Source organism: Candoia aspera, chromosome 14, assembly GCF_035149785.1.
Source record: "Candoia aspera isolate rCanAsp1 chromosome 14, rCanAsp1.hap2, whole genome shotgun sequence".
NCBI classification, from domain to species: domain Eukaryota; kingdom Metazoa; phylum Chordata; class Lepidosauria; order Squamata; family Boidae; genus Candoia; species Candoia aspera.
In genome coordinates, this window is record NC_086166.1 from 2,026,098 (window position 1) to 2,049,586 (window position 23,489).

Consider the following 23,489-nt stretch of genomic DNA (forward strand, 5'->3'; position numbering starts at 1 on the left):
AGTACAAATTCCGCTCCCGTGGCATTTGAGCAGAGGGAAAGAATGGGACACGCGAACCGCTTTCTCTTTGGGTGGTTGCCGACGAACCGTTTTATCCCATCAAATGTAGCATCTGGAGCAGGGATTCTCCACCAGGGCTCCGTGGCACCCTCGGGTTCCGCGAGAGGTCCCTAGGGGTCCCCTGGGAGATCAGGATTTATTTAAAAAACGATTTCAAATGTGGGCAGCTTCACATGAAAGAGGCAAGCGTCATTACTTTTAGTTTAGGAGCGCTGTGAATGCATATCTCCCTGCAGGCCTACCCATGAGACAAATATAATCATTTTGTAACTTCTGGCCTCTATTTGAGCCTGAATGGGCAGGGGTCCCTTCCCCGAGGCATGAAGGATATTTGAAGGGTTCCTCCGGGGTCACAAAGTTGAGGAAGGCTGGTCTGGAGGATGACGCTGAGAAGCCCACCAGGCTGAGCTTCTAAGGGTTGAAGGAGAGCTCTCCTCCAGGCACCTTCCCACCATCCTGGGTCATTTGTGCTCTCCCGCAGAAGAGTGGAGGAACAGAGAGCAGGAACGGAGTCCCGGTTACGTAGCCCGAGTGCGTTTCCCGTGGTCCTGTTTTGGAAGCACGATGTCTCCAGAGTTTTTCCCTTCGGCACGCAGTGCGCCCCTTCCATCTCCTGCCGCCCCACAAAGGCACCTAGCGAGCACGTGGCTCTGCCGTGATCTGCTTCCCCCGAGGCTCACCTCCATCTCCAGAGGCGGCCCGTTTGGAAAACGATCCCCTTCCCCTTGCACCTCTCCCCCCACCCCAAAGCTGCTTACCTTATTTGGTGCTCAGGAGCCTAGATCCTGTCAACCTTCCAAGAGGTTGCTGTGGCAACACAGCATAATCCAAAGAGAGACAGAGGGGGGGGAGGGAGATAATATTCTGCCAACATTTTTTTCTCTTTTTTGTTCTGCTTCCAAAAAATGAAAAAAGGGGGGAGGGGTAGAAGAGAGCAAAATAGGAATGGATCTGGGGGATGGGCTCACCCCGTGTAAGACGGCTTTGCTCTGCGCCTGGGTGGTTTGGCTCAGCAGAGCCCAAGTCCCTAAAATGCGGAGAGGGGCTCAGTCCCAGGGAAATGGGCAAGCGGGGGCTGCAGCCTAGACTGGATTTTGGGGAGCCCTCCCTAGCTCACACACAGACACGAGGAGGAGGCCTTCAGCACCCCGGAGCAACAACTCCACACATCAACTCCACTGTATGCTTTTTGGTAAAATCCATCTCACTTTGGACAGGTGCTACTCCAACGGACATATTCTGGACTACGTTATATTAAATAAATATTAAATTAAATACAGGTCGTCCTCGCTTAACAACCATTCATTTAGTGATGGTTCAGACTTGCGATGCTGCTGGAAAAAAACGACTTATGACCGATACAACTGTTGCAGCGTCCCCATGGTCACGATCTGGGCACTCACTTGACAACCGGTTCGCAATTATGACCAGTGTAGCGTCCCGTGGTCACAAGATCGCCATTTTTGACCTTCTTGGCCAGCTTCTGGCAAGCAAAATCAATGGGGAAACCACGTGATTTGCTTAATGCCCACCACAAAAAGGTCGTAAAATCGGGTCAGATTCATTTAATGACTGCTTCGCTTAGCAACCAAAATTCTGGTCCCAATAAGCGAGGACTACCTTTACATTAAATCAATAAATTAAATATTAAATCAAATACATTAAAGGCTCTGGCCACTGTGATTTCTGTGGCAAAAACCAGAATTGTACCGATGATTTTCAGAGCTTTAGTACTCTGTCCAGCTTGTACTTTACCATCTAAATCCAGAAGAGCACTAGAATTATGTAAGTAGGCACATGGACATTTAGTTGGTATGACACGGGTCACAGATTTTAGCTTTCTGTGGAACCTATCTTAAGTTCCCAAGAACTTCTACAGGAAGTCTTAAGTCTAACCCCCGAGCCTCCAATTAAGACCAAACGAACAGGTTCATTTTCATGAGTCTGCAGGATCCAGCAGATACGTCAAGATCTTTGAAAGCAAGAAGCATCCTGAGCTAAGTGGATTGAGCAGATATGAAACCCAGGACATTTTAAGTCCTCCAACTTTTCAAGGGTTGCGGCATCTGCTTTTTGAGCAGAACTTGGAAGGGTTATTTGGGACTGGAAGGGACCACTGAGGACCCATGGCAGAAGATCCTGGGGTGGGGAGAAGGGATTCCAAGCTGGAAGGCTGAAAATGGAAAGAGATAAGAGCTGCCAAGAAAATGCAGTTGGGTCACCTTGTCTCCAAGGAAAACAAAAAGACAAGCAAACTGGTGTTTGCTCCTCAAAAGCTCTGTGACTCACAACTTATGGAAATCCCTTGATCAAATTCTCCACTTGATGGTACAAGCAAACCACTCAGGATCTCACAGTGTAGATTCGAGCTCACTTATGGCAGAGAAATAAAACCACGAAAGAGTCAAACCGACACACAACCTCCTGTGAATACCAGATGACCCTATTCTTTCTACGTGATGGGCCGTTCACACGACCACTCCCAGCCATCTCCGAAATTAAACTCCAAGGCATCCCATTCTCTGTGACGTCGGGTCAGCTGGCTATGCACTGAAGGTGACACAACTGAAGCCTGGGAGAGACCACAGACCTGTTAAGAACAAAGAGCATCCAAGTCCTTCTAGCCTGGCAAGGAAAAATCTGGACCGCTTCTGCCACGTGGAGCAGATAACATTCAGCTAGATGGACCAGAACAGGTACCTTGATATAAGCACCGTCCTATGTATGTATGTCCAGCAGCTACTTCAGAAGCATGCTGGTTGAGATCTTTAACCCTCAAAGATTCTCCTGAACAATTTCCATGTAGGACACTCTGGCAGGAAAGAATGAGTCATAGCCCTAGAAGATTCGTGTGTGTGTGTGTGTTACCATTTATAGTCAAAAGAGAGCTAGAAATAAGCTGTCACTAGATCCCCAGAGGACATGTGCAGCCTCCATCTCAGCTACCACATCTAAGTCTTATCTCCCAGGGCCATCTCTGGTAGGGAAATCAGAGCGTGGGGAAACGGAGCATTACTAGGGAGACATGTCAACGATCAAGAAGCTTTTCTTGCCTGCAGCTCTGAAAAAGGAATTGAGAATTGCCTGACAGCTGTTTAGAAGATGTGCTTTGGGTTGACAGTTACAGACATTGGTCTAGCAAACTGATCTATGGTGAGTTATATTCCACAATAAATGATCAAACTGATCAAAAGCAGAGAGAAAGCAGAAAACTTGCTTCTGGAGGCTTCCCGTAAACCAAGTGTTTTTTTTTGTTTGTTTTCCATTTAGCAAAGATGGATGGATGGATGGATGGAAGGAAGGAAGGAAGGAGGGAAGGTAACTTACAAACCAGGGGTGGGGAAAATGTTCTCATTTTAGGAATGAGATGCATAAGGAAAAGCCCAGAGGTGCCTATACTTTTACCTGTGGAGTTGGGGGTTCCACTTTTCTTTTCTTCTTTTGATTCTGCTTGTTCGTCCTTGGATAGACCACCAGCATCTCCAGCCACCTGAAGGCAAGAAGGCAAGTTGAGAATCCCCACTATTGAATCCATGGTGACTACAGAAGAGGGGTAGCCAGACAAAAGGGGCAACAGGTTCCCCCTTCCCCAACTGCTGGAGACTCCCCCTCCTTTAAAAAAAACAATTGAACACTTTGAAGAAATGTTCAAGAGAGAAGATGGAAAAAGAGTAAAAGCAGACTGTCTGGGGACAAAGAGAAAATCAACTCTGGTTGTTTTCAACTCTGGCTGTCTATCCCCTGGGAATTCGCCTCCTGCAAGGGCCTGCACCTCACTGCTTTCCTGCTCATTGGAGGAGGGCAAGTAGAGAAGAGGACGAGACTTGGGGCGTACTCCTGGCCAGCTGTTGCACAAGCCCACGCAGCTCACAAGTGTCACAGCTGGGCGAGACAAACTGCCATAGATCAGCTAAATGGTATTTTCCCAAGAACTCACTGTACCTCCTCAGCTGCTTCTTCTCACAGCTTTGTAGGATGAACCCCTGTCTCTCCCATGTTCTGCGCGGTGCCAGGACCAGCTCCAGGATCCCAACTGTCTAAAGCTCAGTCACTGCACCCTCTCCTGTTCAGCGGGCTCCCTGCCCAGGGACCTTCTCTTCCAGCGAGCGGTAGCCCGTGTCTTCCCAAGGTCAGCGAGCCACCAGGCACCCCAGCTGCGACCGAACAGGCCTCCCAAGAACAATGCTGGCTCGGCCACGGTTTAGGCCTCTGAACAACCACAGGTCTTCTTTTGGCCACAGGTAGCAAAATCCCGGGCTCAGCAGGAAGACAAATCTCCAAGGAGGGGAGGGGACTCGACTACCGAGCGGCAGCAAAGCAACCCAGTGAGAACCAGCAGATCTTGCTGAGCAGGTTGGATTCAGCTCAGCGCTTGCCCCATCTCTCTTTCGCTGGGGTTCGGCTCGTTTGCACTCCCGCTTCTCCTTACGTTGACCCACTTCAGGATTTACAGGTTTTGAGAGACCAGCCCAACTTGAATTAGAGAGGGGAGATGCCACCCTGCCACAATCCCCTTGATAACTTTTGGTCTCAGCTTGGACCTTCCTGTCTAAGCACAGGGATTCCTGTCTGCCCTTGGCACAGCCCTTTCGGCTACACATGCTCCTAGCCTGGAGTCATTCATCTCCATTTTGTTCCTAAAGCACACGGGTCAGATTCAAGTCAGGCTGGAAAACGGAGAATATTCCGGGTCAGATTCAAATGCACACTGGAAAACTGAGAATAATCTCCATCTTTCGGATGCTCTCAGCCAGGGGTGAGCACCCTTGAGGCTGGCAGGATCTATTTTGTGATCTGTTTGTTTGTTTACTAAAACCAAGCCCTGCACTGCCAGCTCTGCCAAGGGAATTAATCAAAATCTCGTACTCTCTTTAAACAGAAAACGTTAGTCAGAAGTTGGCCTCCAACCTTAGCCAGGGAAGGAAGCGTGCTTCCCCCTTACACTCTCTGGAGACCAAGGCGGTCTCCTTTGAGTGTTGTGCAACGCTAGTGAATTCACAAACACACCTGTGTTTGCTACGGCCACCTTCTCAGACTTTTTTGGACCTCCGAGTCTAGCCTACATCTTTCGGACTTCTAACTATCTCCCCTCCAAATACTAATCAGTTCAACCTTCCTTAGCTCTCTGAGATCAACCAAGGCTGGCTAGCGAGCAGGTCAAAGAATTATTTTGCCCCAGCTGCCCAGAAATTGGTGGGCAGGACAGTTGGATCATAACTGCTCAGTGGTACCTAGTTGTTTGACCCCAGGGAGGAGAAAAAACAGAAGAAATATTTAATGCCAATTTTCCCTTGGGAATTTCAGCTACTCTACTGGAAGCCTTGAGAAAAATGGTTTGAGAGGAAAACGCATGGACTTTTGAGGACAGCCAGGAAGAAGATGAGGCGGAAAACAATGTCCAAGCCAAAACGAAAAGGGCCAAATGGTTGCAAGGACCATGCAGATGTGTCAGTCTCAGAGACGCGCTGGATCCCTGTGTTGCCATCACAATGAGACAGAGGTTTTGAGTTTGTAAGTAGGTTGGACAGGGCCTTTTTGAATGGGAACACCCACATTTTTGGCCGGTGGATAACCCTAACCGCATCCTCACCTACAATAGATGGTCTCCAAATAGGTCCTGTGGTTCGTTGTAACAACTGAGGAGCTGTGAGAGATTGCTCTGAAGTCTGCAAGCAGAAGATCCTCAGTGTTGACCAGTAAGATGGCTTTCTGCAACTTTGTGCCCGCCCCTCTAGGTGTTCAGGATCATCGGGGAACTGAGGGTTCTTAAGAGCCCAGAATACCTGGAGTGGGGCTGTGGTCAGGGAAGCCTAAGGCAGAACCCCGGTCAGCCTGGCCAATGCAGACGCTTGATGAGGCCCTCAGCTGAAGCAGCTGGTCTCCTACCTCTCCCCCCACCCCCATTTTCTGTGGGAGAGCCACTAGGCCTGAACACGTATGCCCAGACACCTTTTTAACCCACACTGGAGCAATGCATCATGCACCTCAACCCGTGTGGTTTGCAACTTGCAGACCACGAGAGGACCGTTCTCCAAAGATGAAGAGACGGCTCCCTTCTTGACAGAAACGCTGCTTGCCAGCCTCAGATGCAGCCCCCGCCAGTCCCCGAAGCCCAGCCCTTCGCTCACCCACTGATGATTTCCTTGTTCTCAGCTCGGATGAAGTGCTCCTTCTCTGGCGTCAAGATGCACAGCGAGAACTTCTGCCCAGTCCGATTCTCGCCGTCCACCACATCCGTACACTGGTTCATGTTGATGGTTCCCTGTGGCAAGGTGGTGGGCTGGAAAGCAAGTGGAGAACCCGGGCGATGAGAAGGAAGAAGGAAGAGAAACTACAGAATGGCACCCCTTAGTTCCTCCAGACCAGGGTTTCTCAACCTTGGCAGCTTGACGATGTGTGGACTTCAGCTCCCAGAATTCCCCAGCCAGCCATGACAGACTTTCTCAAATATGGCAGAATTACTTTGGGGAGACTGCAGTGGCTTCTTTTCAGCGTTTTCCTTTCTCCCTGTCATGCAACGTATTTGGAAAAGTGTCTCTCTCAGACCCATATATAAGTACAGTCAGTCCTCGCTTAACGACCACAATCTGGACCGGAATTTCGGTTGCTACATGAAGCGGTCATTAAGGGAATCCAACCTGATCTTACAACCTTTTTGTGGTGGTCGTTAAGCGAATCACTGTGGGCATTAAGTGAACCACATGGTCGTTAAACAAATCACGCGGTTCCCCATTGATTTTGCTTGTCAGAAGCCAGCCACGAAGGTTGAAAATGGTGATCACGTGACCCTGCGACGGTCATAAATGAGAAAGCTCCCAAATTATGATCACGTGACCGTGGGGGGACTGTGATGGTCGTAAGTGTGAAGACTGGCCGTAAGTCGGTTTCTCCAGCACCGTCGTAAGTCCAAACCATCACTAAACAAAGGGTTGTTAAGCGAGGACTACCTGGAGGGATCTTTTTTTAGGCACTTCTACAACATACTCCAGCTCCCAGAATCTCAGATACCAGATACCAATCCTTTTTAAGACAGTTTAAGGTGAAATGTCTCCCCGGTTTTCATTCTAAGTTCGAAAGCACAAAAGTCCGCTCCGTGCTTCACCTTTCACCGCTTGGCCCCATCCAGTGCCTCAGCTGCGTCACACACCTGAAACCATCCTTCGAAACCCCACATTTTCCTTTTTTTTTTTAAAAAAAAAAAAAGCAAACTAAAAATGGGCTCACCTCCTGCTGTTCTTAGCACAGTAATTTTAAACGCCTGTTTTAAAATTGACACCCACCTCTTTCTGCTTACAGCATGGGAAGAAGCACCAGGAAAAAAATGACAAGACACAACACTGACCGGGGCTAAAAGTATTACGGGAGGAAGACCAAGCCATGGAGATGTTACATCCGGCTTTCCTGCCTGTGGTTTCCATAAAAAAGCCACCTCCGTGGCTCACGCCACTGCGCCAAGATACGCACACACCCCAACGTACGCTCTCTCTCGATGTGCACGCCGTCTTCTTGCGGGGATTCTTCAACCACCAACCCAACACCCTAAAAATGGGCAGGCCTGCACACACACACAGAATTGCTGGATGTTCATTTCCACTCCCTGGAATCACCGCAAGACTTCCCAGGGAGCCTGGCAAGGATGCAAGCCAGCTTTCCAAAATGAGGAGCAGGACAGACTCAAACGTCAACAGAGAGTTGGCCACCAGTCTGCCCACCCCAGCAAACCTTGTACAAACTCCCATTTGCCTGCGGTACTTTCATTTCACTCTATGAAGCAGGAGAAAGAAACCATGTCCTCTCCATGGCTGGGGATGGCTCTTCCCACCCAGCATGGTTGGGGTCCACCTAAAGAGGCATTCTGGGAAATGCAGCCCATACACACCCGACGGGGACCAGGTAAAAGAAAGAGGGTATAAATACTGGGAGAAGATTCCTATTTCTTTCAAGATTTGCAGACACATCATGAAGAACACAGAAAGGCAAGAAATAATGAGAGCACAAAACACAACTGCAGACTCTGAGATGTACTTGATTCTTATTTAATGCTCGTCTTAAACGGCACCATCCATAGGCCATGGAAACAACAATCCTCCATCCGCTGGGTCCTTGGCATCCTCAAGAAGACTGGGGAAAAAATCCGGATCTGGTCAGGAGAAACAATACCAAGCAAGCGAGACCAAGGTCTGACTCAATTGTGTCCTACCTCTCAAACACAAGCTTTCCACACAACTGCTTCCCAGGTAGTCCTCACTTAACAACCATTAATTTAGTGATGGTTTGGACTTACAATAGTGTTGGAAAAAACGACTTACAACCGGTTCTCACACTTATGACCGCCGCAGCATCACATGATCATGATTTCAGCACTTGGCAACCGGTTCACATTTATGACCATCGCAGTGCCCCGCGGTCACGCAATCACCTTTTTTGACCTTCCCGACCGGCTTCCGGCAAGCAAACTCAATGGGGAGCTGTGTGATTCACTTAATGACTGTCATAACAAAGGACATAAAATCGGGTCGGATCCGTTTAATGGCCACTTTGCTCAGCAACCAAAATTCCAGTCCCAGCTGTGGTAGTTAAGCGAGGACTACCTGTAGTGTTTTGGCACTGATCCTGGAGCAGTGTTCACACGCTGAGGGAGGGAGAAGCAGGGTGAGAATCGGAGCAGCCACTGAATCTGCTTTGGGCCTGGAGAGATGATGGCAATCACACCGTTCCTCCTCCTAGCATTTCAAGGAAGACGGTGGAGAGATCAGCCAGAGGACATGTTAGAAGAGGTCTGAGGTTTACTCAAGAGAGACAGCAAGTCTAAACAGCTAGTCAGGCCAGCCGGGAGCACAGGGGCGGATGACGAGGCTGAGGAGGCACGGACGGCTTCCTCTCAACCCCGTCCGGTCCCAGGAGGAGAGGCGAAGAGGTCTCACACGCTGGGCACGGCTCCCCCAGGTTTTCTCTGCGAGCCAAGAAACAGTGGCTGGCCTGCAGTCCCACTCTGTCCTGCCCGACTCAGGGCCAAACTCCCTTGACCATGACATCATTCCACAGGCCACGGCCTTCAAGACTCCCTGATCAAACAGGAAGGGCGAACTTGGTTATCGGCCTCTCCTAGGCTTTTTCCAGACCGCCTCTCCTGAAAAGCCCCCCACCTGTCGCTCTGCATCACGAGGGTCAGACAGCCAGAGATGGGCAGGCAGAGGCTGGGTTAAACCAGGGAGTGCCCAGGGAGACAGCAGAGAGCCTCCTTGGCAGGAGAGGAATTAAGACTTTTGATGTCATTATTAATTCCTTGAACCCAGAGCAGGAAGGGAAATGCAGGGGACTTGGAGAAAGTGTCTGCCCTGTGGTTAAATCGATGCTCTTCCCCACCTGATTTCCAACTTAGCAAGCTTCGAGACACATCCATTTAAGCACACATTTCACTGGCATGCATCTACTTGGGTGTGCAATCAGCTAAAACACTAACGGGCTGCTGGGAAGATCTGCGCACAAAGGTCTCCCCGCGTCCCCCTCCCCACCCCTGCTCTCTCAGCAACAGAACCAAACAAGCTTTTTGTCTCAGGCCATTTTTTCCTTATAAGGGGATGCTTGCATGCAACCGTGATTTGCTTGCCTGAACAGCCCAGCTTCCCAACTCAAATCTTTTCCCCAGCCAGCCGCCTTCCAGAAACGCTGGGATTGCAACTCTCAGAACCGTGACCTCCTGCCCCTTCCCCCTGGATTCTGTAGGACATGAAGGTTCCCCCCCCCCCAAAAAACCACACCACCTCTGGGGGGAAATTACTAGAAATTAACTTGAGCAATAAACACCTGCCAGTTCAACTCTCGAGGCATCGCTCAAGGATCAACTGGTGACCCATAATTTCAATTATTTTATCATTTAAGCCCCTTATTTCTCGTCGGAATAACTCCGAACTGTGCCCCATCTTCTCCATGACAGCCCTTCAGATAATAGAAGATAATGTCTCCCTGAAGTCTTCTCTCCTTCTTCCTCCAGGCCCTTTGGCAGGTCCAGTTTGTCATGCATTTTCTAAAACCCAGCGCCCAGCAAACTCTAATTTGCTTCAGATGCAGGGTTTCCATGTAAAAATGTATGTGGATTACTAAGATTACTTTTAAAAGCAGTGTATTATATTTTATTTAAGAATCACTTTAAAGCTTCCCATCAGGGAAGCATACATTCTGCAAACACACAGACAAACCAAAAACTACATTCTGCCAAGTCTAGCCAAACTCAGTGACCATTACAAATTGCACAGGCAAGGCAAATTTAAATGCATCTCAATTAATATAGTGCGTAAGTTATTACTTTCCTGGTTAAAAAGCTACTAACAAACTTGGGCAAAACTACCACAATTTCTGGAGTTATCCACGCAAACTGTTTAAGAAATGTTCAAACTTTAAGTCATACCTATGTATGCGTGGCACAAATGCAGATTCACAAATGATTATATGTGTGTGTGTGCGTGCGCGCTTCCATGCAATTGTCCTGCCTCCCCCATGGCATTTTTCATTCCTCTACTTCTCCATTTTTTTTTCTTGCTGGAGAAACAGTCCATTAGCAAAGGGTGAAGAGATGCACAATGTGTCTTGATGCACCATGTTCTTGTCTCTCGGTCTGCAGAAGGGTACCATTCCCTTCATCTCTTTACTCTGCTTGCCGTCCCCAACATTCCCCAAATTTCCAACCTTGTTTCAAGAGGGGGGAGAAAGAAATTAAGGGGGAGGGATCACACAGAGACTGCCAACTACATTATGAAAGCAAAGACAACCTTGAGTCACGTCCAACTTCTAACAACGAAGTGGATACATCCGAGCAACAATAGGAAACGAGTTGCTGCAGACATTTTTCAGGGCTGTCCTTCAAACTTCTGAATTCCATCTGATGGACTTCCCAAGTCTGACCCCGCTGAGCTTCTAAGCCAGGTAAGATTCACCAGATGTTCACCACATGTCAAACTTCTAACCCTTGAGACAGGGAAGGATACACCGGGCAAGATCTCAAACGCCAGAGGACCGGACCCAATTCACATCCAGAAAGACTGACCCGTGTAAAACACAGAAATGGGACCTCACACCTCTTTTGTGGAAGGCAACTCAACCAAGGTGGCATTTCCTAGTAACATCCCCAAGAGGTTCAAACTGGGGGGCTCTACTTGATGCTGAGAGAAGAGTACAACAAGCTGGTCCTGTCACTACAGCCCTGCTGTTCCTCAATTTATAGTTCCCCAACCCACTCCAAGGAGGCAGAAGACAGACACACCATTTTGTTTTGAAAGGCTAGATGAATTTGGCTCAGTTATGGCTTCTCACTCAACTGAGGTCAGGAAGAAAAAACCCTTGCACTCTTCAGCATGAAGCAGAAAGTCACAGCAACGTTGCTACAGTTGAGACGTCACACTTGGAGGCAGCAGCTGTCCTCTTTTCAGATTAATGAAGACCAGATCCAAACTCAGCAGTGCCCACAGAGATTAAATCAGTGCGGGGAGCAGAAGGGGGAGAGAAGGGAAGGCAAAACTCCATCCCATTCTCCACTGCCATATCTGCACCGGTTTCTCCTTGCCCAGAAGTTCTGATAGGAAAAGGAAGGCCAGAGGGGCAAAGCAGATGGCTTCCATGCGCTTTCTTCATTCCTTGCAGGCTTAATACTCAGCAGAGATTTGCTTCAGCAAGGCAACCGTAACTTATGCTGGCATCAAGTGCGACGGAAGTCACACAGGCGTTCTGTCAAAGGAGAGACCACAAGAGAGGCATTAACAGCCCGCTTATAGTCACCAGTGGGGCAGGAATCACCAGCCTGCTTCCCTCCCAAGATCTATAGGAGGAGGACCCATGCTGTGACAACAGGAAACAAGAATCCAAGCCATGGTTTGTTTGGATTCAGCTTAATGGGTTGTGTGAGCCAGCCAATGATGTAATCCACAGACAAACAAACCAATGGTGCAAAATCAGCTGGCAGGTTCACAGATGAGAAACCAAGGTCTTCATTATCAAAGAACAGCTTGGCTGGGTTGGTTTGTTTTTCCCTGAAAGTCAAACTTCTAACCCTGGAGTCAGGGAAGGATACACCGGGCAAGATCTCAAACACCAGAGGACCAGACCCAATTCACATCCAGAAAGACTGACCCGTGTAAAACATAGAAAGGGAACCTCACACCTCTTTTGTGGAAGGCAACTGAACCAAGATGGCATTCCCTAGTAACATCCCCAAGAGGTTCAAAGTGGAGACCAGCAAACGGCCAGGCTGGGGTGGAAATGTCATTAATCTAGACACCTTTTTATGAGAAACCCAGCATTCCTGGTCTGGCCCAGAATCTCAGGGTCGCAGCATGCTTCATAGCCTCCTCCAGCTACAGCATCAGAGAGCTGAGTTGCCTCCTGAAGAGCACAAGTGGGAGCCTGACTCCACTCCAAATGATAAGCATGGGTTTCGGTTTCCTATTCTGAGACCCATCTGGTCCCCTCGTCCACAATACAGGAGTTGCTCGGGGGCGGTCAAATGCCTGTTGGCTTAAGGATGCCACTGGTTCAGAAAAGGATTGCAACAGGAAATGTGCAACCATCTAAGAAGAGGAATAAACTTTGGATCCTCCGAGAGCAGAGTCATCAAGGCTAAAAGGAGATGTCTGCTGGGAAGGCCAGCCAAGTCAAGATGGCAGCCACGACTACCTGACTGAAGCCCTGCCTCTCTTTTACACGTGAAAAAGAAATGAGGCTTCAATCATCTGGTTGCAGCCATCATCCTTTGGACCCTCCAAGCCCCTTCAGACATCCCTGGAGATGTCATCAGCAGTTATTTCTCCATGGGATCCCTTGAGAAAAAGTTGACTGTGTAGAGGGAAAGGCAAAGCCCTGTAAACATGGGGAAGTTCAAAAGAATGATGTTCAGAAGCAGAAGAAGCCAGAGGAAGAAGCCACAGTTCTGCGCATTATCACCCGCTTGCTAACAGATGGCCCCACCACCCACCACATCTCCAGGTAAGGTCTGGGGAAGACTCCAGTCCAAATCCTGGTGGGTGAGTACCAGATGGCTGCAATTAATCTGCCTCCATGTAAAATTATTTCCTGTGTTCCTCACAAGAACAGTCAAATCCAAACCAGCATTTTTGCTACCCTTTAACCTGGAACAGACAGCTGATGCCCAATCGCTTCCTTCCGCTTCAGCATCTGAGAATCACCTCCAATGGGGACAGAAGCACCACGGTACGCAGAGATCCCCCCCACTGCCCCAAGTACTAAAGTCAACAGCTCCATCTTAGTAATGGTAGCATCTGTGGGGACGTGCTGCCAACTGGGATTCAGAAAGAAAAGAACCCTTCAGGAACCGGCCTCCTTAATTGTTCTACAAATCGGCTGCTGTCTCGGAAGTAGAGAAGTCACCGCCACATCATTAGCACGCCGCTGGCAAGCGATTGCAAAACCCAAACAGTAGCAAACGCCTCATTATATATCAACACATTGATCCAAACAATCAAACCAAGTGTCATCCGGTGTCATGCTATAATGCCCAGCGGTTGCCCGCCTTAGCAACCCACCTGGTCAACTTCCCAAAGCACAAGTTCAACAATAGGCTAGAAAATCAGATTTCCGTGTAAACACCGAGCTCTCCGCTGACACTGACATTGTGTCAATTTTGGACAAAAGAGAACAACGTGTGTCCAACTGTCAGTATTTTTATTGAGCCTCGATGTGGTTTTAGTTGGTCTTGCGCTAATGTAATTCTTGATTTTTACTTGCTCACCACCTGGAGTTTCTCGGAGAAATGCACAGCCTTACAAATTGGATTGATAGTAATGAAGTACTGATCTTATCTTACTCTCAGAAAGACAAAAGATTCTTCTGCTTCCCATCTCTCTGATTCTTTTCAAGTTTGAATGAATGAATGAAGGTTGCAGCCAGTGAGGATGGGCACAGCCCAACGGGTTTCTATTCCCTACAAAACCCAGGGCTGGGGTATCCCCCCCCCCGCTCTGTTCTCTCCTGTCTTAAGCACTGCAAGCAGGAAGTCCCCTGGGGTCACCCTGCAGGGCCCAAGACACCCCAGTGAGGACACAGCTGATTGCACAGGATACAACCTTGCATATTCCCAGGGTTTTCATCTTAACAGGCTAAGTGACTACTGCCCTCCAGACGTTTTTCAGACTCTCAGTCTCCTGATCTCCAGCTGCTTGCCATCTCAGCTGGGGCTGAGGGCACTTGTAACCCCAAACACCTGCCTGTTATTCTGATGGAACTGCTGAGCTTGTAATGTTGCTGTTGAAACCAGCAGAAGCAGGAGGAGGAGGAGGAGGAAGGAAAAAGAGGAGGAGGGGGAGGAGGAATAATATGCTGGTCTATGAGCATAATATAGATTAGGAGGAGGAGGAGGAGGGGGAGGAGACCACCACCACCATGGTTCCCAGTGCTGGAAGACCTGAGAAAGCAACAGCAAACAGGGTCAGGTCCTCTCCTGCTCCCAGGCAGGGATTAATGCAAAAGTCTAGACTCCCTCCTGATCTTCTGGCAGTGACAACATCTCCTGTTTTGTTTTGGGAAGAGAGGACCACTGCTCAAAGGGTAATGAAAGCAAGGCGGGAGCTATCTTTACGCCCTGACTCATGCAAAGGGCATCTTCGCTTCCCATAAGGGGCATCGGATGTGGGAAGAAGGCCTCTGCTGAGGCCCCTGCCCCTTCCTGACCAGCAGAGACTTTCCAGATCTGTGGGAACCCCACAACCCCCCATCAAGATTTTCGGCAGGGCCGTTCTTCTCAAGCTACTGACGTTCAGCCACGAGACTCCAATCCTTCCTCCTCCTCGTTTGGGAATGCTGGATGCTTGCCTGATGGCAGATTTTCTTCTCATTTTCTAAACGCCTTGCACAAAGCTCCTGCTTGCGCGCGCGCGCACACACACACACACACACAGCCCAGCACATCTGGGGGTCCAGCCCAGGATGCTGGAAAACAGAGGTCCGCGCAAGGAACAATCAACTGGGAAGAGAGGCAGGAAGAGGCGTTGCTATGCGACAGTTTATTTCTGCTGCCGAAGTAAAAATAGCCGCCGTGAAAATGGAGGAGACAATGAGGATCTGAAACAGCGGCTGGCAAAGGGACAATCTGGGGACAGCTTAAAAATAGCCACTGCTCTTTGTGACAAGCGAAGAATCCCCCTCTGGGCCACCAAGCAGAGAAATGTGAAACTTTTCCTCCAGAGTCATCAACAGTGGTAAAACCTATTTGCCAGCTAGGAACTTTGTGGACTTACCTATAAAGGACAGAAAAATAAGACCATCGTGGGCAGAGGTGACCTTCCCGTGATTGCTCAGAAGTTCTAGCATCTCTTCTACTTCTCTGAGACTTACACACCCAATGACTGTAGACAGCTTATTCTTGTTCCTTTGTGCTCAAGACTCCACACACACATTTTCTAGGCCCAGACCTGTCCTCCTAACCTGTCCAGGCTACTAGGGTTGGACAGGGTCCAACCTCTAGAAAACTGAAATGGGGGCTCCTCACATAATGCAGAAAACAGGCTTCAGACCCAGCACCCTTTGTAGTAGCCCTCACAGTCATCTGCTGGCCATACTTTGGGCTCCATTTCAGAAATGACCACAGCTGAGGTGAACATGAACAGCATCAGAAGGAATATCTGGCATCTCTTGTTAAAGGAATGACAGGAGTCTATCTTGCACCTTGATTACTGGAATATACTTTTCATGGGACTATCTCTCAAGACACTTTGGAGGTTTAGCTGATACAGAGTGCCTATACTTTTCTGCCCAAGTACATACAAGGCTAGGCCCATTCCTTCAGGGCCCCCTATTTCAAGCAGAATCCACTCACCCAATAAGAACATCTCAAGAAACTAGGTTAGACCCAACGTCTCTGTCCTTTCCAAAGCAAGTTAAAATACTGCTCTCCTGGAGGGCTTTCTAACATTAATTTATTGAGGGAATGCCACAGATTTGTTTATATCCCATTCAGTTATGGGTTTTAATTTCCATAATTGCCACGTCATTCTACTGTAGGGATGTTGATCTGTTCTGCAATCATCTCTGTATACCACTAGGAATCGCTTGATGGTGATCATGGTCTCTCCCCTGCTAGGTAAGTAATTGCTTGATTGCAGCTCCAATACAGGAATAAAGAAATAAATATGAGGCTTAATAGCTTCTGATCTCCACCGCTGGCCCTTCTGCTTCCAAGCCTCCTCCAAAATATTGCTTGTGTTTTACAAACCGCTAAAGAGCTGAGGGCCCAAGAACCCATCAGAACAGGCAGCCATCAGCCATGGCTTTGAGATCAGTGGATGCAGTTTTGGCTTATACTAGTGTTGATGGACCCAGCTGGAGTGATCAGTCACCCCGGTGAGGACTTTTTTTTGTGGCTTCACCCCTAAGGGACTTCCTGCTAATCCAAAGAGAGTCTTCATTGGGTTGGCCAAGTGCTCAAGACACATCTCCTGATACCAGTGTTTCTCAACCTTAGCAACTTTAAGATGTGTGGACTTCAACTCCCAGAATGCCCCAGCCAGCATGCTGGCTGGGGCATTCTGGGAGTTGAAGTCCACACATCTTAAAGTTCTAAGGCTGAGAAACACTGCTTTATACAGTCTAATAGAATTTGCATTTCACTCTTTGCTGTCCTACCTTTGATCTAAGTTCTGCTCACTGCTCCGTGACTCTGCTTTAAGAAGAACACCACCCCAAAACATATAATAATATTAATGAGACTCCAGAGCCCAGAGAAATGTTATTAAGCAGAAGAGGCATTAGTAGCCTTGATGGACGAAGAACAGACCCAGCACTGTGTGTGCTTCGGAGATCCTCTGGAGAGCCCTAACAGCAAAGGGCATGCTGGGTACGAGCCACCTCCTTTCAAACACTTCCAGCCCATCTGGCTTTACCACTGTCAACAGTTTCATCTATGCAGCATCCAGTTCCATTATCCCAGTGCCAAGCTTTTAGAGAACCAGAACAATGCAGGGGAGTTGAATGGGGAAGAGGCAGACAAGAATTGAGCCAGCTGAGGACCAATTTAGCATCAGCAAGAGGATCCAGATGAAGAATCTGGAGCCATCAGAGCCTTTTTAACGACAGCTCAACGGACACAGCCTTGCACCCACAGCAGAAGACCATGAAAACCTTAGTTGGTGCACACAAACAACTGCAGCAAGAGCCAGAGCAGAAGTGGGCATTAACACCCATTCCCAGATAGTCCCTCTTGTTCTCCCTCTTGTTAGAGAGAACTTATGTTCTTCTCTATCTTCTAAGAACTTCTCTACGTTCTAGGAACTTCTAAGAACTCCTAGGTTCTTCTCTATCTTCTACGTTCTTAGAAAATCCAACTTCTAGTAGACTGCATAAGGCAGTATTTCTCAGCCTTAGCCACTTTAAGATGTGTGGACTTCAACTCCCAGAATTCTCCAGCCGGCCTTGCAACAGCCTACATGGAAGAAGCAGGAACTCCTTAGGGCTCTAATTGGTCTCACGTAAGGAGCTTGTAAGACGAGGCCTGGGTAACAGGCACTGGAGGATCACCGGCTGTCCAGCTCTGCGTCATGCTGACTGGCGGAATTCTGGGAGTTGAAATCCACACTTCTGAAAGATGCTGAGGTTGAGAAACCCTGCTCTAGAGCTCCCTTTGTCTGGGCATCCAAGGCTGCAGGGTTCTCTGCAATTCCCTAGCCATGGAGGATATGGGTCCCGGGGACACGATACATCATCCTAAGTAACTTAGCTGGTTTTAAAGCAAGTTTCTAGCCCTTAAGACTGCAGGCCGAGATCAGAGAGGATGTGAGCAGCTGTTGGGAGAAAGCTCATGAGCAGCAAGAGAAAGCAAAAGAGCCCAGAGCAGGCCTTGATGGGGAGATCTGACAGGCGTTCCACCCTCTGGAAACCTCATTAGACGAGTAAGCCAAAGAAACTCAGACGGGTCTTCCCCTTTCTCAAGTTTTCCAGCTCTTGGCTGCCGCTACTGGAGTTCCCCCTTTGGCTAACCATCATCTTGGTCTTGGCTTCAACTGAAAGTTGGGATTTGGGATCCTGGTTTTTTAAGCAACACCTGCAATGCACAAGCCATCAGGGGCTCCAAAAAAGCAGGTCCGGGTGCAGTTGAGATGGCTGAGAAAGGACTGACAGCGCCCAAACCAGGTGTGAGGAGCAAACATGGCCAAGGAGAACATTCAAAGTCCCCAGCAGGATGGCCAAGAGGGGAGGCCAGCATTTGCTTCCGATTTGAGATTGTTTTTGTACCCAAGCGTGCAAAACGACGCAGCGTGGCACTTTGAATGCGGATTTTACAAAGCTGGCTGTTTGGCCACCAGCCTCTCTTTTCTCAGAATGCGGTGGGGGTGAGCGGGGAGGAGGACAAAAACCTTTGGGAGTTGAAAAAAAAAATCCAAACAAACAAGTCTGACAAGCGTTGAGTACCTACAATAAGCTCACTATCCAAATTCTACCCAGGCCCTTCTTGCCAGCCAAGTTCTCACAACCACCACCATTTCAAGTTTGTTTGTTTTTTTAATTTCATCCCCTTTTTCAACTTGTCCTGTGGATCTGGAGAGCCGGGGAGAAGATTTGAGAGAGAAAGATTTTAGGCTACTCTGGATTGTAAGTATGAGAAAACTGGGACGCTACAAAGAGGGTTTAACTCACTCGCAAGTTATTCAGCCGGTTGTAGCTCTTCTGCTAAGCCCGCTCTTAGTGTTCAAAGAGAAGATTTCCCATAAAAATAAAGAAAAAACCCAACAGCCTGGGAATTCTCCGATGACAACTGGAAGGAGATGCCCGGGGGGGTGGGGGGGGGGTGAGAAGAGATGGGATGAACAGAAAGGGTTAAACGCTGCTGATATAATTGCTGCCAAATCATTCATTTTTGGCGCCAGGCTTAAGTAAACAGCTCAGATATAAAATACAGCTCAAACACATTAAATAAATAGTTGGTTCTTTAAAAAAAAAAAAAAGGAAAGAGCAACATATCCTAAGCCTGACAGGGTACCATAAAAACAAAACAGCGATTGATTTTTTTTTTTGGTAATTTTTTTTGGTAAATAGCTCTTGCAGAAGAGGAACGGACGACGGACGTGAGTGTGTCTTTTAAGGACTCGGGCTCCACCAGCCACTGAACCGATCCATCAGACCCTCGGTCCTAAAACGAGACTATCCTTTGCGGCAAAGACGACAGAGGCCACCACACCAGTTAAATCGACTGCCAACACAGAGCACTGACCCCTCGAAAAGGAAGTCTCTTCTCACTCAATAAAACTGAGCTGTGGAACTCACCGCTGCAAGATGCAGCAATAGCTACCAACTTTATTTACTTATTTATTATTCCAATTTATATCACCGCCCATCTCCCCCTAAAAAAACTTGAGTGGTTTTCCAAGGGCTCAAGCAGACTCAAGAAGAACTAGGTTCTCGCATCTACTACAGGTAGTCCTCGCTTAACGACCATTTGTTTAACGACAGTTCGGAGATACAACGGGGCTATAAGAAGTTACTTATGTCCTCAAAGGTACAACTGGCGCACCATCCCTGTGGCCAAATGATTGTGATTTGAGGGCTTGGCAACCGGCTTGCATTTACCACCGCTTGCAGAGTCCCGCAGTCACATGATCACAATTTGCGACCTTCCCAGCCAGCTTCTGATCCGAAAAATCAATCGGAAACAACTGATTCACCTGACAACCATCATACCCACATTACGACCGCTGCAAAAATGGTTGTAAAATCGGGTCTGGCCATGTGATACCTCCCTTAACAACCGCATCGCTTTGCAACCGAAATTCTGGTCTCTGTTGTGGTTGTTAAGCGAGGACTACCTGTAGTCATGAGAACAATGTGACACTTGGGGATCTTGGACAGTGTCAGTGAAGGACTCATGCCTTGATCAACCTCCACCAGCACCCGGTTAGCTCCTGGATGGCAGCTGTTCTGTTCCGGGCCAGGAATTCTTTGCAATACGAGACTACATCCAAGTGGGCAATTTTCAGAGTGAGAATTGGCCCCAAACTTTTAGCCAGTTGATCAGCTGGTGAAACAGGCAGGCCATCAAACACCAAGGGCTTCTGTACTGCAGCAGAAACCTGTGGTTTATTCAACAAAAGATCACCCTCCATCTTGGAAAACAGGGGCACACTGAATGCTTTGTTTTTCGTTTTCTTCCCCCAAGAGAAACAGCCCTGAATTAAATTAAACTTGAAGGGAATGTGCCCTAAACTGGATCCCCTCAATGAAATGGACCCCAGCCCAGGCCTGCTGAGTGACTGCAGAGTTATTTATTTATTTGTTTATTTAATATTCCCATTTCTATCACCGCCCATCTCCCCCCGAAAAGGGGACTCTGGGTGGTTTACAATAAAATTAACCTTTAAAACATCAACATACCAAATTACAAGATAAAAAACCGAAATACGAAAATAATAAATATAAATGTAAAATCCAAGTGGGGGAGACGACATTCGGCAGATTAGATGTACCTTCCCTACGAATTAAAGCTAGAGAGCCACTTCACCAAGTATCTCCTCCTGATTAAATTAGGATAGTCCTACAGCTGCAAAAATACGATCACAGAAGCCCATAATATTCCTTGGTGGAGAATGCTGCAAGGCTTCGATGGCCATTTTTATTAGCTTTTCAGTGGTGATTTTCCTGGGGAATACCTCCAAGTTCCTCAAGATCTTTCCCAACACACCTTCCCAAACCCGCCCAGGCAGGGCTCCCAATCATCTTCAGTTCTTTGCCAGTTTCATTCTTCCAAGGTGACCTCTGCCCCCAATAAATTTACTCTAGCAAGAACACACACACACACACAAATAACTATGCATACATGTAGGTAGATAAGCAGATCGGTATCACATCCGCTTTCTTATATTCTGCAGGAAAACTAAACCAGTTCAGCTCAGCTCCCCCACTACTGCTCCTCCCCTTCCAATGCCAACACACCAGTAAAATGCTGGCAGACACGTCAAAAGGAGCACGGTAAGTTTATATTCAACGCAATGGGCAATAATCTGCTTGAAAAAGACTTCTGCCGGTTGTGTCGGTTGCGTCAGCTGCGACCGAAAGGCTAGGAACGAGGGCATTACTCAACTTAAAGGGGGGGGGAAAAAATCCTGATTTTATCGCAGGTGGAAATGGAATGAGAAATTACAAGGATGACTGGTAGGAATAGCTCGGCTGTGGACTCCTGGGTGCTCTCTGAGCTTGGTTGTTTGCTTGCAAAGAACGTTCAGAGAGCGCCAAGGACTCTGCAGTTCAACCCTGAGCTACAAAGATATTCTTCAATTGCTTATTTAATAGGCACACATCTCCGACATCTCCCACTCCTTGTGAAGACTATCGTCCTTTGGAACCAATTGGGGGGGGATTGATGGGAAATGATGGGAAATGCCTATTTTCCAGGTTCCTTTTACGTCTGCCCAGGACATTAGTTAGTGAGGTGTTATCCAGTCGTGTCTAACTTCTGGAGGCCGCAGGGACAAATGCTTACCGTCCCATGCTAGGAGGAAAGCAGTCCAACCCATCTGGATCCCAGATAAAGAGAGAAAGCTGTTCTAAGGGCCTTTTACCGCCGCTTGGATCTCTTTCTCTAATGGTCTATGGGAACAACCTTGGAGACTGAATGGAGATCTGCAGACTGGACAACCAACATGTAAAGATAGCTCAGCCCACAGGAGGAGGGTGGGCATGGGAAGCGTCTCAGAAGGGGCCCCTTCCTAGTTTTCCAAAGAGTAAAAGGAGGGGCGGGGGAAAATTCTTCCAAGATTCTGTCAATGTAACCTTACCATAAAGATAGGACTCCTGGTTGTGTTTCTTGTTTGGACTACCTCGCAGGGCTGACACTTCCATAGACCAGTTTTTGCTCAATGCTTCCTTTCAAATATTTTTCTCACTTTGGATGGACCAAATGAAGCCGAAGGGAGCCTGGCACCCTCGGCCCTCCCCGTCTTTCAGCAACAAGGGGTTCTCACCCTTTCTAACTTCCTGCCCACCTGGGGCAACCCTGGAGGGAAGACCAAGCGTGAACTCTGTATCCCGCATCTTACACAGGGGACTGTTTTTCCAGCACTGCAAAGAGAGACTTCCCAGCTACTAAGCGTTCCCGCCCAATAAATCTACACACCCAATTTCTTTCCTTGTTTAAATCTGCTCCATTACAAATACTCAGCTAGGTTTCTTTCATGCCTGATGCAAATTTAGAGGTGCTAACAATAAAAGCATAATGGGGGAAAATGGCCTCATCACTAAAATGGTCCAAACATAGGGTACAGCCTCAGTGAGACTTGGGGTGTCATGAGTAAGGATGGCGAGCAGGGGGCTCCCACCCAGACTGTCAAGCGCATGTGTAGCACTGAGGAATTGGTCAGTCATTCAAAGAGACACAGATCGGGACCGCCTTAACCCTTGGGGGTTATATGTCTGGGTTTTTCCCACGCTTCTTCAGTTTGTTAGGATTCTTGTTAAGTACTAGTAATAAATATTAGAGACCAGTTCATTGTCTCAGTGTGTTTCCTGGTAGTTAGGACATGGGGCGTGTTTTGGTCCACTGATCACAAAAGTGGCTGATTGAAGAACTGCTATGTATTCTTCACCAGCACCTAGGAAGCCTTCTCCAGCCTGGTGTCCTGCAGATGCGATGAACTCTCTCTCCCATCACACCCACCAGATTAGCTGGGCATGACCAGAAGCAGCATCTTTCAGACAATCAAACCGGAAAAGGCCATCCTAGATAGATGCACCACCTTTTAGTTCCAGATCCACTCCTGATATCCGTCATTCAGGCCTTTCATGAGGAAACCCTTCATCCCATCTTCCTCTGGTCCCTCCAGGAAGCATTTTCTCAGCATTAGCAGCCCAGTTGCCAGGACACATGGAAGAGCGAAATGTTTAGCTCTCCAACTGGAAACTGAAAGGATTTGGAAGATGCCTGAGCAGAGAGAGAGAACACGTTGGCCACCAAAGACAAGCTCTTTTGCAAATCCAAGGGTGCCAATCACAGGAAACCCAAAGGCCGGTTTTTCTTCTCCTTCGAAGCGTTGCTTCGACAGACTTGGATACGAACAGCTGAGTCATCCCTTTCTTTTGGCCAGGCCAGCCAGGAACGTGGCATCTCTAATTTACCTCAAGAGCATCATCTGCAAACGGTTCGCTTCTCTCCTAGAGGCGAGTCCTACTAGACCCAGACCAAGGAAGCAAAGAAGCATGTTCTGAGCACAAACTATGAAGTATAATATCATCCTCACTATTAACACGCAAAAGCAAACTGCATAAGCGACCAGGAAGGATGATAATGGACAGCCAAGGAGGAGAACCAAAGAGGGTACTGCTGGCTGGGGAATTCTGGGAGCTGAAGTCCACCCTTCTTGAAGATACCATGCTTGAAGAACATTGCTCAGACTCCTAATGGCCGCCACTTGAGACCTCGCGACTGCTCCCCTCATAACAAGCCC

At 48.2% G+C, this 23,489-nt stretch overlaps 1 protein-coding gene across 4 annotated transcripts in view; it reads right to left on the reverse strand.

Annotated features, from left to right (window-relative positions):
- Nucleotides 1–23,489, reverse strand: part of MPRIP (myosin phosphatase Rho interacting protein) — an 88,583-nt gene that overhangs the window by 48,450 nt on the left and 16,644 nt on the right. For all 4 annotated transcript variants that reach the window (XM_063314886.1, XM_063314885.1, XM_063314887.1 and 1 more), the window contains exons 4-5: nucleotides 6,189–6,340; nucleotides 3,466–3,550 (exon numbers count right to left, since the gene is read on the reverse strand). In XM_063314886.1, the coding sequence (XP_063170956.1) occupies nucleotides 3,466–3,550; nucleotides 6,189–6,340 (237 nt within the window). The remainder of the gene's footprint in view (nucleotides 1–3,465; nucleotides 3,551–6,188; nucleotides 6,341–23,489) is intronic.